The sequence below is a fragment of the Pteropus alecto genome, unplaced genomic scaffold (genome assembly GCF_000325575.1).
Source record: "Pteropus alecto unplaced genomic scaffold, ASM32557v1 scaffold106, whole genome shotgun sequence".
NCBI classification, from domain to species: Eukaryota; Metazoa; Chordata; class Mammalia; order Chiroptera; family Pteropodidae; genus Pteropus; species Pteropus alecto.
In genome coordinates this window covers 17377286-17393115 of record NW_006442103.1, presented here as the reverse complement: position 1 = coordinate 17393115, position 15830 = coordinate 17377286, and the positions used below count along the sequence as shown (strand labels likewise).

Sequence of the window (15830 nt, the reverse complement as noted above, 5' to 3'; positions counted from 1 at the left end):
CTGCCCGACTCCAAGGTGAGCGTCCGCCCGCGCCCGGGGCCGCGGGGCTGCGGCGGGCTGGGGTTCGGGGCTCCGCCTCCCTTTCTCGGGTCTTACCGCGCTGATCTGGGTTACGGGTTTTTTTTGGTTTTTTGTTTTTATTAAAGCGATTTTCGGGAACGGAGTTGTTGGATGCTCATTCCCCTTGCGGTGCTGCCCCAGAAGAGGGTGGAAGCGGGGTTCGTGGTGTGCGACCAGTCTCTCGGCCACATTTTTAGGATGAGGACAGTAGGGACCCCCCTCTCCCCCAACCTTTGGTTCTCCTGACAGGCACCGTGAGGACTTTATAGGTTGTAAGCGCTGGCGGAAAACTTGAGAGGTCGCCTGAGCTGCCGACCGCAGGCGCGGTTTCTGACATTTGCCCCGAGGTGGGTAAATGAGTTTCTTTCTCCTGACGGCTCCGCTGCGTCAGGATCGCTGTTGCTCTTCCAGAAGCTCAGCACTTCGGATCCTCTTCCCCTTCGGCTTGGCCGTGAGCAGCAACCACTTATCTGAACACTTTCTCCTAGTTTTGGGGACCAGTAGAGGACATCGCTGCTCAGTTTTGGCCCCATACTTCATAGATGTGGTGGCTGAGGTTGTGCTTCTTCCGAGCCCAGCTGCGCAAGTGGGAGAACCAGTGATTCGGGGTTACTCCCGCGGGCCGGTGGTGCCGGGTAATGCCACCAGGGCTGGAAACGGACCACCCACGCTGCCGGAAGACCTTGCTGTCAATCCCAAGGACTTTCAGGAAAGTGGCAGTTTGTAAGCACTCTGCAGAAAGGCCAGAGGGAGGTGACAGCAACGTGATTGCTGTCCAAATGTTTATCACTCTTAGAGCTGACAGCATAGAATAGATTAAGGCCGACTGGGATGAAGTAGAAATCGGAGGTACTGAGACCAGTGCGTTTGCCGTTTCCTGTCGCTTCCCACGAAGTAAATAGAGCGTGACTTGCCACCTCATAGCACATTGAGTTTGGTTATTTCCTTGGATCCCAATTGCAAACATAAGCAGAGACCACTGAAAATGACTTAAAGGTCCATTTCTTGGGTTTCTTCTCCCCCTTTGGGACGCCTCCTCATCATTCGGGCCGTCTCCCCGGCCGTCTGAATTTACTTCTTCAAGGCTTTCTCAAGGCTACCTACCTCATTATCGTTTTACCCTTTTCCTACACTGATGACTCAGGATTTAAGTACAGTGTATTTATCAAACCGTGACTGCAGTCATCGGCGTCCTGAGTACGCCAGATCGCTCTGTGCGAAATGGAGCCTGTTTTGGATCCTTCTTTCCCTTACCCCAGTCTTGCCATTTGTGAAATAGGAAAACCCATTCAGGTAATTCCTAAAGTCTCTTTACAAGTCTAAAATTTTATAGTTCTTCCTTCAATATTTCACCGTAAGCATTTTAAACTGTTCTAATTGTTTTCTGTTCTCTTCCTGATGATTTTGCTGACTGTTTAACTTGGAGTAAACAATCCTTCTGCTAGTTAGCTGCACTCATGCCTACCACAGAAACGTCGTATCATATGTGGAAGGGCTTTCTTCCAAAGCTAGGTATATTAATAGTTTGTAGCTTTCAAATTCTAAACGGAAAATCCTAAATCATAAAAGTAACTGGCAGTGGGGCCTACGTTTGAATGCTCACCTTCTTCAGTTCTCGGTCCTATTTGCATATTAAAATCATCTGAGATTTGTTTAAACAATGGAAAATCTGAAACATTTTCCATGTTTCAAAGTGGGGAGAATAGTGTAATGAACTCTTAAATACCTGTCACCCAGTATAAACAATGAATTTCTATCATCTGTACCCCAATCTACCCCTGCCAATTATTTTAAAGCAAATTTAGACTTATCAAATATTTTATCTGTAAATATTTTAGGACTTATCTCTAAAGACGAGGGTTTTTTTTTTCTTTGTTTATTTTAATGTATCACAGCGTTATTATCTGGGAGGCTTTTAAAAAAGATTGCCAGGCCATGCATCTGAATCAGAATCTCAGGATTATTCTTAACGCATATGTAAAAATTTCTGTAATTCTAACGTAGCCAGTCAGGCAAGAGAGCATTGCTTTAATAATATGGAGATCAAGGTTTTCGCTTAAGCCACTGCCTTATATAATGTGAAAGTCCTTTCAATTATTTCTCTGTTTACTTTGGATTATGTTGCTACTGGTGTCTCACAGCACAGTTCTGAGACTATCGAGAGACAGTATGGAAGGTCGACTACCCCAGCCATTTTGAAAATAGAGCCCAAACTAATAAGCTAATCCTTTTTCTTTTTAAACCCACATTATTTTATTCGGTAATCTTTGACTTGGTACTGTACCGTCTTATTTGCCTATTTACCAAAGCCACTTAAGCCAGTGTAAAGTGGGGACAAGCAAACTTTCTGTGAAGGGCCAGAGAGTAAATCTTTTAGACTCTGCAGACCCTGTAGTCTCTGTCACCACGGCTCAGTTCTGCCACTGTAGCATGAAAGCACCTGTAGATAAGTAAATGAATGAGCGTTTTATATATAAAGTTCATTCCCAATAAACTTTACTTATAAAAGCATCTGGCTCACCGACCATAGTTTGCCAGTTCCTGTTTTGAAGGATAGTTGTACCTGCAGGAGAGACTGTTCCAGGATATGGCCTCTGCCTGACCCTCAAGCTAGATCCAGCTAGATCAGGACCAGAATGGAGACTGCTTCCTGTAAACCTCCTGGACAACCCCCCTCCCCCACACTCCCAAACCACCCAAAGCCGGCTGGGGAACAGGCCCTTGCCCTGCCCCAGGCAGGCATGTAAGTCTTTTTCCTCTTATCTGGGGCGTCTCACACCCCAAGTACCCTTGTCTGTCCTGCCCTGTCCTGCACAACTCGTTGGCGCCAGGTACCGGCCATGGATTATATCACATTGTCTTGCCAGCGCCCAACACACGCCTCACGTCTAAGTCTCCTTATTAAACTCTTAATGTGATGATGGAGTCGGCAGCCTCTCTTCAGTCGCTCGGCCCTGGGAAATGTTCCCAACGTGGAAATGAAAAGAAACTAAGGAAGGGTCAATTATTTTCAGAACCCTACAGACCTCATTTGATATTGGAACTATCAAATATCAAATGAGTTTGCTTTTGTTAAGGGAAACTGTGTTTGATGTGATGTTCCTTGAGGCTCCACAGTTTTCATCCGTACTCCTGAATAATTAGCATGAACCTGACATAGGTGAGCAAATAAGAGTTCATAACCACTTCTCAACATTTAAGAAACCAATGGTCTGGTTTTTATATTTTTAATGCCCTTTGTAACCTATTAGCTAAAATGGAGTTTATAAATTACTTATGAATTTCAGTATCTAATTTCCATTACAACTGATAATTGAGAGCTGCTCATAGTTGCACGTGAGAAATATGTAGCTAACTTAATTATATTTCTATGTAACCATACTTTGTTTTCACATTTTTTTTCCTTTGTAAGAGGCACTCAGAAGCATATCATAATTGCCTTCCTGCGAGTTAATTTGGTGATGCGAAGTAGGGTTTTGTTTCTTTTTTCTTAAGAGAGATCCTATATCCCAAGGCCGTGAAAGGGCGAGCGATACTTGCAGACTTAGAAGTCAGGCTGTGATCGGGGCAGCCCTTGAGCATAAGCCACTTGACCATTTCAGTCTCAGATGAGTCCTTTTTCTGGAGTTTGTTCAAAACCTGATTTGGTCGCTAATTTCGGGGCGTACTGATCCTTAGCAGAAACCTAGCGCCCCTCTCTGCCCGAGGGAGGGGAAGGGGGTTTCGGGAATTCTTGGGTCACAGTCTACGGATGACCTAATCCTTCTTACAGCTCCCCGGGGACAAAGAGTTTGTATCGTGGCAGCAGGACCTGGAGGACTCCGCGAGGCCCGCACAGCAGGCGCGGCCCACCGTGATCCGCTGGTCCGAAGGCGGCGAGGCGGTCTTCATCTCTGGCTCCTTCAACAACTGGAGCGCCAAGATCCCACTGATTAAGAGGTGAAGACCGTGTCCTGGTTGAGTCTGCAGAGCCCAGGAGTAGGGAGAGACCTGGCTGGACCTCCTCTCCACCTGCCAGGGACTCCAGACCGTTTTCTGTGACCCGTGACTAATCTGTGACTTCTTTTTTTTACATCTCCTAGTGAGTCATAGATGTTTGATCACTTAGAATGCCATTACCTCAGAGAGACTTGTAACAACTTCGTGGGTACATTCTTTAGGACTGTGCTCATGCCAAGTCCTTTCTGTGCTGTGGGAAGCCTTGTGTAACGGGCTGAGTCCAGTTGCTCTGACTTCTAAAACACACTGTGAAGTTCTAGGTCTCAATGCTGTTTGTTACTTGCAGAGCACTAGTAGTCATAATGGCCGACGTGTCAGTAGGTAATTTTCCAGAAAATGCTCACCACACTATGGAACGGGTGCCTTGAGCCACTTCTGTATCCTGAATCCCTGCTGTCCTGTTTGCGCTTACGAGGGATCTGTTCTGCTGAAGCAAAATAGTTGTCCTCAGGCGAACCATTTTGGGGGATTATCATCTTGATTATTCTTTCCCAGGTATTAGTTAAGAACGAAAGTTATGGGGAGGGGCTGGCCAATTCGTGCTCAACATGGTACAGGAAAGGGACTGGGTTTATAAATAACCTTTTCACGCCGGGGTGCAGGCGTTCAGCAGTGTGGGCTATCACTGGTGTGACACTTTGCCTCATGGTTTTTACCTTTACGTTCTAACAGGAGCGTGGCCTGTATAACCTTCTGTTTTCTTCTGTAGCCATAACGACTTTGTGGCCATCCTGGACCTCCCTGAGGGAGAGCACCAGTACAAGTTCTTTGTGGACGGACAGTGGGTTCACGATCCATCGGAGGTAAGGCCTGGGTCTCCGAGGGTGACCGCTGACTTACGAGCCTCCTTTCAGCCATCGTTGCCCTTGGTGGCAGACGTCATTGCTGTCAGGGCTAACGGGCAGCGGTTTTCTGCCGTGGAAGGGCTTCTCTCTTGGTGAATGGGGGAGGTGGTGGGTATGAGCATTTCTAAAAAGAGAGGTGGACGGAAGAGATGCATTTGGAATGGAGACTCATGCATTTTTCCTATTCACTGTTTCAGCCTGTGGTTACCAGTCAGCTCGGGACGATTAACAATTTGATCCATGTCAAGAAATCGGATTTTGAGGTGTTTGATGCTTTAAAGCTCGATTCCATGGAAAGCTCGGAGACTTCCTGTCGCGGTAATGTTGTGGTATTTGCTCTTTCTTGATGTGCTTTTCTTATAATGCATGTTCCTTCCCAAGAGTGGTTTTTGTTTCTTTATTTTTTCATTTTCTGCCCAGGAATCTTCTGCATTTTACATGTGTATATGTATACATCATATAGATGAGTGTGTATATATTCCATAGAGAGATATATTTCATCTGTAAATATTTACGTCCCCTTCTCTGAGACAGAAAAAAAACTCAGCCCCTGGCAACCACAAATTTACTTTGGGTCTCTATGAATTGTTCCTATTTGGGACATTTCATGTAAACGGGATCATACGGTATGTGGTCTTTGGGGTCTGGCTTCTCTCACTTAACATGTTTCCAGGATTCATCCACGTCGCATGGTGAGAGGGACCTGTCCCAGGCCACGCGACTGCTAAAGGGAGCAGCTGTCCCCTTGGGACCTGTCCCAGGTCCCACGACTGCTAAAGGGAGCAGCTGTCCCCTAGGGACCTGTCCCAGGTCCCACGACTGCTAAAGGGAGCAGCTGTCCCCTAGGCCGACATCCGCTGCCCTCATCTCCTGTCACCTCCACGTTGCCGTGTCGCAGAATCATGGACCATGTGCAGAATGACTCATATTTTTCTTTGATCGCCTTACAGTTGTAGCCCCGACACGTCACAGGTGTATGGTCCACGACTTCCACCATATTTAATATTAGCTGCTGTGTATTAATAGTTTTTCATGCATTTTTACTAGTTTCCCAACTTGCCCTTATATTTGGGTGAATATCTTCCAGACCTTACCAGCTCACCCCCAGGGCCTTACGGTCAAGAAATGTATGTGTTTCGATCCGAGGAGAGATTCAAGTCTCCGCCCATCCTGCCTCCTCACCTTCTTCAGGTTATTCTTAACAAGGACACTAATATTTCTGTGAGTATCCCGAGAGTGTCGCTGGGGCAGCCGAGGGCCACCGGGGCCATTCGCGCTGAAGTTCAGTAGTCCTAGAGGCTGGAGTCATTGCAAAGGTGCCCTGAGAGCATAGATCGCATCTATCAGGAGCATTACAGATTCCTTTTTCCAGGGCCGAGTCATGGCTTTTCCAGGTCCCGATGTCAAATCCACAGTGGTCTTTGGCCCTAATAAATCAGGCCGAGAGCTATGGAATACTAGAGCCAATGCGGAGTACTAGAGCCAATTTCTGGGACTTCTATTCCAATACAGGATAAGAAGTATTTATCTTTTGGAGATATACAGAAGTATAAAGGATTTTTTTGGGGGGGTGGGGGGTTGCATATAATAGACATCTCTAATCAATATACTTGATTCTAAGATTAGTTTTGCCTCTTGACATGAATCTTCTGTATATGCTGTGGGCAAGACTTCTGTCTTAGCTCTGCCGAGGAAGATGAATAGTTGCTGAGGCTTAGGCTGTCTGCCCCGGACTCGGAATTTTCCTCATTTTCGGTAATGAGACCATATTACTGATGTACACTAGAGTGAGTCCGTTATGTAAGAGAAATAATACATTCTGGTTTGGAGTTCCTTGGCAACCTCAAAGGCTCTGAAGAAGAGTAGCCTGTTTGGTTTAAGACTGCACTTAACCCCATTCCGTGATTTTCTTTTTCTCTCTTAGTGTGACCCAGCCTTGCTCCCCGAACCCAATCACGTTATGCTGAACCATCTCTACGCCTTGTCCATTAAGGTCAGTGGTGGGCCTGGCTCTTCACAGAGCGCCCCCAAATGGGAGGGACGGTCACATGTGTTCACCAGTGGTTGCTGGCTCTGCTCCTTCACTGGAGTTGAAGCTGGGCAGTCATGGGCAGATTATAGGAGAACTTTTTTTAACTACTGGGTAGGTTTTTCTTTGTCTTTTTTCTTTTTCTTTCTTTTTTTTTTTAATTAATCTTAGTCTGTATATGCCCTGTGATTGAGTGGATTTTTTGGTCCCCAATTTCTTTTTTAGGTGACTATAACCTTTGTACCACCTACTTCATTGAGTTTGAGTTCACAGCACTAGGATTTCATTTGCAGAAAAAGCAAGTTTAGCTTCCAGTTCCAGGAATGCTCGAATGTCACAGTAAGGCTCCCACTTTTTAAATGTGGATGCGAGCTGCTCTCAGGCACCTCCGTCACATATACCCAAGTGGGTGCATCTGTCCTGTACACTTGGTCAATGAGAAATGGGACCAGATATGCCCTGTCCCCTCCAGCTCTTGGAGTCCTTGATTTCTCTGCTGCTTTAGCGTCTGGGTTGAAAATCTCTATTTTGTCCAGTCACGGCTCCGTGGCCTGGCTGTTGGGCTGAAGCTCTGCGTGCTCTGCAGCGACCCAACTGGTCTGGCCGTCATCAGACCCACCTGGGGAGCCTGCGAGGCTCCATCCTAGGGGTTCTGAGTAAGCACGTCCAGCACGCGCCCCAGGAATCTTCTTCAGCTGCTTCTGTTTCTTAGATGTGCAGCCAGATTAGGGAAATCACTAAACAGCTTCTTTAACAGATCATATGGTACTTCAAAATATATATATTATTGAATTTCATTTTTGTAATAACTTTGTGAGATAAGTGTTATTTTTAACCCCTGTTTTATAGATAAAGAAACTAAGAGAAGGTCAAATTGCCAGTAAGTACGAGAGAGCGGACGGCAGCCCGCTCCGTGCTCCATTAAGGTGGCTCTGACGATCCGTGCTCCATCCTGGAGGCTGTCATGCCAGGGCTTTCTAAGCTCCTCATTGCTACCAGACCCTTCCTGGAGTTGAATTTTTTATCTGCCTGGCTTCTGTCATGTTTAGGCTGCGATCAGCATACTCTGATCACAGATGTTAATCTGAGAAGCTTTCATTGTGGATAATAAAGTATAGGGGGAAATAAGAAGCTGAAATAGTTTCTCGGTTGGATTCGCTTGGGTTCTTTGGGGTCTGACTGGATTCCGCCTCCTGTGACTGCTCCTTGCCTGGCTGCAACACAGCCTGGGAAACGGTACTTCTTACTTTTCACACTGGTTCTGACCCAGGTCAAGGTCTTTATTATTGTGATCCGGCTTGGCCTCGATTCATTTCTGGTTCTCTCAGATCGCTTATGCTATTTGGAATTGATCCACTGGATCGAGTGTCTCTAAGGAGGATTTTAGGGTCCACTTCATTCAAAGATAGAGAGGGGGTTCCTGAGTCCGCTCTTGATCAGAGAGGACTTTTAACGTTCAAATGAGAATTAGACCTGCTTCGGGGCGAAATGGGTTTTCAAAGGGATCACTGCCCTTTCTTCTCATCGTGTTTATGACTTCCTTCTAGAAATAGACGGCAAGATATTTCTTTTTTTCTTTGCTCGTTTTAAGCCCAATATTCAGATGTAAAGTGGGGAAGAGGGTGAGGTAGGAGACGAATATTCCCTCAGCACCTGTTGCGAGTCTGGTACCGCACCACGCGTTCCCGTGTGATCGTCAGAGCTACCTTAATGGTAGGTGTTGTCCTTTGTAACGATGAGGAAAAAGACTTAGAGACGTTAAGTAGACCATTTAAGGCCACGAACAGAGTAACAGTAGGGGTCAGGGTTGGAACTTGGTTTGACTCCAAAACCAGCCTCCTGTAACATCAAACTACGTCTCTTAAAAGTGCGTCGCCGTGCAGGCCCGAAGGCAGGAAGAGCTGCGTGCGCCGGGACTAATGAGTGAGCCGCGTGTTTCTTTCTCTTGCAGGACAGCGTGATGGTCCTTAGCGCGACCCATCGCTACAAGAAGAAGTATGTCACCACTCTGCTGTACAAGCCCATCTGAAGGGACCCCTTCCTGCCTCCCAGGATTCAGAAGCGTCGCCCTTGCCTTTCTGGGCTGGACCAGTCTTACTTGAGACTGGAAGGCTAATTTGCTTTGAGGCTGATGTGTGTGTTTCAGAGCCTCTGAGAAAGATGCTCTGCTTTTGCATTTGTTGAAGATGAGAGCTTTATGAATTCACGGAATTTATTTTAAGAAAAAAAATTTACACATATATACACATGTGAGAGGAAGGTCAATGGAAGCCCCCTAGCTAGATATAGTCTCTTGGCCTATGGGGCTCACCACACCCTGCTTGGGGGTCGCAGGAAGAAGCATTCACTACAGGAAGTATTTTTCCTAAAATGAATGGGATCCCTGGCGGGCGGAGAGTCTGTCGCCACGACCTGGGCTCTCCAGGGGGCGTACGTGGGCGGGACTCCTGCCCGGCTCACAGCTGGCTCCTTGCATGGGTTTCTGTGTTCCCAGAGCATGTGGCACAATCTGTTCGTCTGACGGTACCAGATGCCCACAGCACCCTTTCCTCTCATTTCACAGTCTCACTTTGATAACCGTCGGGTCCTGTCCCTGAGCCTTGCTCATTGGGTCAGTGACCCCTTTATCAAAGGCGGTGTGAGACCTGACGCCCCCCCCTCAGAGACTAGGGCTGCCGGGAAGTCCCCTGTAGGGCACGGCACAGGCCACCCCGTGACTGCTTGTTTTAACGTCTAAGGAAAACATGGCTCGGCGCGGCCAGAGGGCGGGAAGGCGGGCCTGCGACTTGTTCGGCTCGAGGCGGCAGCTCCGGCTGCCTGGCACACGCCCGCGGGTCTTCCCACCCGGCCTGGCCCTGCTTCCTTGTTCTCTTTTGCAGAGTAGACAGCTTTGAAGGTGGCAGTGGAGCCAGGGCACACGTTCATGTCCTTCGTCCTTGTAAGATCTTTATGTGCCTGCATTTTCCTTTAATTAAGAAATACCTTTTCATTGGTCTTAAGAAACTGCAAAGGAGAACTTCAGACTCTTAACGAAAGGTTGCCAGCATCTCTCGTCTAGCCCTCTACACATAAATCTCACACTAATGTGTCTGACCCTAGCCACACCATTACAGCACACACTGCTTTCCATGAGGCTTATTCAGACTCATCGGGTGGACCTGAAAGGTTCCCTCAACTGAAAGACTCATTAGGCCAAGAATCGCGAAGGCACCCTTGGCGTTCCCAGCCACAGAAAGTCCTTCTCCGCCGCACCAGTGCTAACAGGATCAGGATCGTTTCTCTGCCTCTTTTTAAGTGTTTGATGATGAGGTGGGGTCCATGACTTCCATTTGTGAAATGAAAAGTAGGTATTCAATCCACTTTTGGGGTTCAGAGAGAAAATATTTTCTCCCAGGTGTCTGTGGCTCCTCCATTACAGATAAATGCGAGTCAAACGTTCGCACCGAAAGCCACACCTGATGCTTGCGAGACTCCCTGACCTCTAAGACGGGCCCAGCCACCCTGAAAGGGCGCCCACAGGTCAGTTGAGCTACCTCCTGCCTTCCCCATACGGAGCCGAGGACAGAACTGTCCGGCAAGTACGTAGGCTTCTTAGATCCGGGCCGAGGCAGGAGGCGGGGGCGGCTGTGCCGGAATGCGAGTTGCTCGGTGCTGTGGCGGTTACCGGCTGAGAGTAAATGCTGCGTTGGCCACTCAAGGCCACGTTCTGCAGGAGGCTTTCGTGGAGAACTTTCATGGTCCCAACCACTTTTTGAATGGGGTGCCATTTTAAATACCTTGGCCAAATCCTATTATAAGCAGGATCTCGGGATCTACAGTGTCTTCATTTAGACTAGAATTTTGTTTTTTTCCGATACCCATCAGTAAGTGGGCCACTTAGGAGGATTCAAAGTCTTGGTGGTTACGTGGAGGGTTTTGTTGTACTCGTATTTCTTGTCGGCAGTATTGGAATGTAACTGTCTCCGTGCCCACGTGTTATAATTTTTACTCCCACAGGTGTGTCAGTGGAGGTGGGCAGGAAGAGCCTCTCAGGCCAGAGGCTTCTCTGAATTGGGTCTGGCTCCAAAGACAGTAGGTTTGGGGGCTGGTGACCTTTCCATCTTTCTAACCTGGAAATGTGCAGAGCGTGTCAGTCTCCCGAGGTCTGAGCTAATATCTCAGCCGGATGTGGAAGGGGCGCCTACCGGCTGGGGTGGAAGGGGACTGGGAAGAGGGACTGGGTGCCGACTCGTTCAGCACTGTTCCTTCTTTGCACTGCCGATACGCCCCATGGCCCTGCGAAGCCCCATCACCCTCTGTCTGTCCCCGAGAAACTTCTAGAAGGTAAGAGAGGGAAGGAGGAAGTACAGCTCGCTCATTCTTTCATGCTGGTTAAGAGGGATAGTCGACCTTCTGCGGAAGAGAGTTTGGCAGGTTTTGAAAATGGATAAAGGCAAGAAAATCATTTTTTAGTTTTTTCTATAGGAGTTTCACAGAGTCAGAAGAAGAAGGAAATAGCTCTGGGGAGGGCTGAGCCTTGAAGAACAGCATCATGGTTTTGAGGCTTTGGGAGAAAGAAAGAATGACTGAGCTGAGGAGCGAGACCAGGGAAATAAAGCCTTGGTAACTCAGAACTAAACACCTCCTTTAAAAATGACATCAGACAGACCGGTGTCCTTGGACCTCATTGTACTGAATTTACTGAACAGAACATCTTCCCTTTATCTCTTGTTCCTATTCTCTACTCTTCTATATTCCGCTTTAACTTCATTTGTCAGGCAGACTTTACCAGAGTCTCAAATCAAACCTTACCTAAAACCAGTGTTGGTCATCTTACTGGTACGGAGAACTTTCTCATCGTGGTCATGAGCTGCTTTAGGCTTAGAGCTGAGTGGGATTTCATACCTAGCCTCAACAGTGCTGGCTCTTTAAAACGATGCTTATGTGGTAGAGGAGCCTATAAAAGAACCCAAGAGACGTTTCTGAGGACCCTATAAACCCAGGCCCCCTCACTTCCCTCCAGTTTCTAGTCTCTTGTAGACCTAATGGGTCTGAGAGAAAGCCTTTGAAAAGTGTCGCTACTCCGTGTATGCTGCTGAATGAGGTCAAGTTTGGAAAGAACAGTCGCCTCCAGGCTGGGCTTACACTAATCTGGGGTAGAAATGAAGAAGAAATACTAATGATAGGATCCCCTGCTTTTCACTGGGGAAATAGGGCTCTTAAAATTTTGACCTCAACTAAAAATATTATGCAATAGTCTGTGCGTGCGTGTGAAACACATTCTGAATGCTCACGTTCCAGTGACCTGGGGCATGGGCTTGCTCACAGTCACCCAGTTTGTTTCCGCTTTGTTCTGACTCATCCTTAAAGCCAGGTCTCGCTGTCCTCTAAGAGGGACTGCAGACTCGCTGCCCATGGGAATGGGACAGAGGACGTGGCAGGGGAGGGGCTGCGGCCTTTCAAACCTCTGGCCCTGGGCGTGTGTCTCTCCTTGAGCGCCAGTCACAGCTGGAGGTTGAAAGGCTGTCGATTTCTGCAATGCACCCAAACTTTTGGAGTGAAAAGGCCATATCTATTTTAAAATTATAGGAAAAAAGGAATAAGAAAAAACTCAAGAGTCCGCTACTTATGAAACCTAAGTTTTAGCAATGGATTTATATTTGGGCTTTGTCTTCATTCGCTTTTCTCTTGTGCTTTGAAGTGAAGATATCTTGTTAAAAATTAAATTTTCTTATTAACTTCCAGCATTAACTGAAGTCGAACTAAGCGTGTGTAGCACAGTGCTTTCGCGGTATGATTGGTGTGAAATACTAAACACTGGATTTTGTAGTCAGGTTAAAAGGTCAAGGGATACCTACTATAAATATTACGTACTGATCACCTGACTTTTCTTTTCCTATCTACGGAACACTTAACCTGACTCGAGTGTGGTTTTAGAAAGCTCACTGATATCGTTAGTCCCGATCGCCACACTGGGCTCATAGGTGACACTTGTTTGAATTTCGGTAAATTAGAGGATGTTGGTGGTTATTACACTGACAGATTTTGAGTGAGTGCAGCTCTGTCATAAAGCGGGGGCAAGACTATGATGTGAGGGGAATTAATACCTGAGAGTCCCCCTTTAAATGGTGCTTTTTGGAACCTTCCGTGCTGAGGTACAGAGCCGCTTTGCAACATTTCACAAGGAATGACATACAAGGACAGGTTTTAAAGCTTGTCTTCAAATGTAGTTTGTTACTGGACTCTGCTGTGTCTGAAAATTATGTGATGTAACACATTCTGAAATGTCAGGGTTTTTTCCCCATAAAGCTACTGAATAAAAGTATTATACAGCAATATATTTGAATTCTTCATTGATTACCGATTATACTATCAAGATCTATCCGCCTTGGTAGTCTCAGGACCTAAAGAATGTAAATGCCACAGAGGCACATTTGAAAAAAGACAAGTCACAGGGGTAGGGACACAAGTGAGATCATCTTTACATCTGCCACTTTCTGTTTTGTATTCCAGGGTAAGCTGACCTTAGAGGAATGCAAGCCCGCTCATTTAATTATCAGCGTTTTCTATAAACTGCGCATGTGGCCACCTTGGGCTGGATTAGCTGAGGTCCCAGACTAGTGGCTTTCAACCTTGGCTGCACATTCATATCACCGATGCAGAGTCTACAAAAATACTGATGCTCATCTACTACCTTCCACCCCAAGTCAATGAAAATCTCTGGCATGGGGTCCAGGCATCTGTATTTTTTAAGCTCCCCAGATGACTCTAATACACATTCAGGGATGAGGACCACTATCCTGGACTCTCTCTATGTATCCTCTGCCAGATTTATACTTTGTTATGTGCGAAAGCAGGTTTACGCTTCATTCTGACAGAAAATCGCTCTCCTCAGCTGGCTTTGTTCAGGGCCATGATTGTGAGAGGGTAACGTTTGTTCCCTGTCCCTTTAGTTCATGTGGTTTTTGCGTAGCTGGCCTCTGGACTTTGCCTCAAACAACACAGCCAAGCTCTCTCAATATTTCCTTTTCCTTAAAGATTCCACTGAGTTAAACTTTCTTAAGGGAAAGGAGAGACTGACTGTGGGCGTGACTAGCGGGTGAGGAGGAGGCTGAGCCGAGAGAAGTGGAGATGCCGGCAATGGAGGCCCTGAGCTTGGAAGTGGACAGAAGCAGCTAAGGTCGGACCACAACCGCAGGTCCAGAAGCGCCTGCAGACCCCACAGATGGGAAGGCGGATGTCGTGTGGGCTCAGCCTCTGGCAGAATGGTCTAGACATCCTGCGCCCTGGTCATCGCAACACTGTGGCACCAGAATTCTCCCAAGGCCCGAACTGGCACTGGCGTGTGCTTTCCAAAGCCTTTCATTCCGGCTTGCTTGGCTCATGGTCACTGGCTGTATCCCCTCCAGACCCCTGTCTCCCTGGCACCCACGATTACCCATGACGCAGGTGGCTCAGAGACAGCGTGACTCCCTCTCCCGGCCTCCCCAGCGGGCGGCTGCACTCAGCCAGCTGCACACATCGAGGTCTGGGGTGCCACCCCCTTTCCCTAAGCCAGACCCTGGCTCCAGGGCACTTACGTTGGCCGAAGGCGAGCTCCTCTGTGCCTTCCCGCCCGCGGGACTCCTCAGGGCCTCCGCCATGCTCTCGAGGAGACCCGTCATGAGTTTCCTCTTCGCTGACGTCCTAGGGAAGGGCAAGGTTCTTTGTCAGAGGCCAGACCACTTCGGGACCACGTGCTATACGATAATGTAAAAGGTTTCCACAGACTTCTCAGCTACTCCCGAGCTGATTCCCCTTAACACAGCCCTCCTGTGAAGGACAGCTTGTGACGAGAACATCAGGTGAGACCTGGGCACCGGAAAGAGCCATGCAGATGACTGCACACCTGCAGACCCGGATCTGGGGGTGAGGGGGACCCACCTGGGCCTTCAAACTGATCTGCAGCCCTGACTCGCCTTGTTTTCGGGGATCTTGGTTACCGATTACAGCAGTTCTGGGTCACATTTACAAGTGAGGCCTCGGGACTGGGTGGTGGGATGGGTGTTGCATTCAACAGGATCGCGGAAAACATGTCTGGGGGGTCAGGGACAGGCCGAGAATATTCTGAATGTCGGGGGCCTTTTATCCTACGCACAAACGGAAACATTTGTCCCCCGATTAGCAGAGCTGGTTCCTGATGGTTGTCTGGGACACTGACCCAGAGTTAGGCTCTCTGGGGAGGGAGCAAAGGAATTTGACAGTCCAGGGGTCTGCCAGATCACGAGCCAGTCTGAGCTCAGAACTGAGTCTGAGGGTGGGATCTCCCTTTTCGACGAAACGGAACTGGCAGCAACCAGGACGAGATGAGAGACGGTGGAGCTGTCCAAGGTGAACCGGGCTCGCTCGCCATCTTACTCCCTGGGGGCCCCCTGCTGACCTGGGGCACGGGCTGAGAGGTGAGCTTTGCCCCGCACAGGGTGGCTGATGGGGTAAAGTGAAAGCCATAAAGCTCTCAGTGGTGTGTGACAGCGTGATAGAAAACGGGTTAAAAATGGCGGGGGTGGGGGTGGGGCTCAGCTGCACACCTGGTTTCCCCGAAGGACAATTACTGAGGTCTGGCCTGAATGCTTAGGAGCTCGAGCGAAAGCTGAGAAAAAGCAAAGTGAAATATCCCCGAGTCTCCCAGTCCGGAGCTGGTAAAGAGTCACTACAGCAATGAGGCTTGGACACACACACGCAGGGCACGTGGTGGGGCCGTTCCTCTGCAGGAAACACGGTAAACTGGAAAAATTAAGGACAATAACCTAATTTTATACCTGAATAAACCGAGACTTGCAAAGATTAAGAAGCTTGCTAGAGCCTCTGCGGCTTGGTGGTGGCAGAGTGACCTCGGAAAAGGCCGGTGGTCATGCCAGGGGCCTGTAGGACAAGCAGAC

The 15830-nt window shown here is 48.1% G+C and overlaps 1 protein-coding gene across 1 annotated transcript; it reads left to right on the top strand.

The window, feature by feature from the left end:
* Positions 1–13250, top strand: PRKAB2 (protein kinase AMP-activated non-catalytic subunit beta 2; the record flags this gene model as incomplete). Its single annotated transcript, XM_015595404.2, has 7 exons — positions 1–15; positions 3833–3999; positions 4769–4862; positions 5102–5222; positions 5992–6125; positions 6829–6897; positions 8885–13250. Coding segments are annotated over 7 exons (678 nt in total), but the record flags the coding sequence as incomplete, so codon positions are not given.
* Between the last annotated feature and the right edge of the window lie 2580 nt (positions 13251–15830).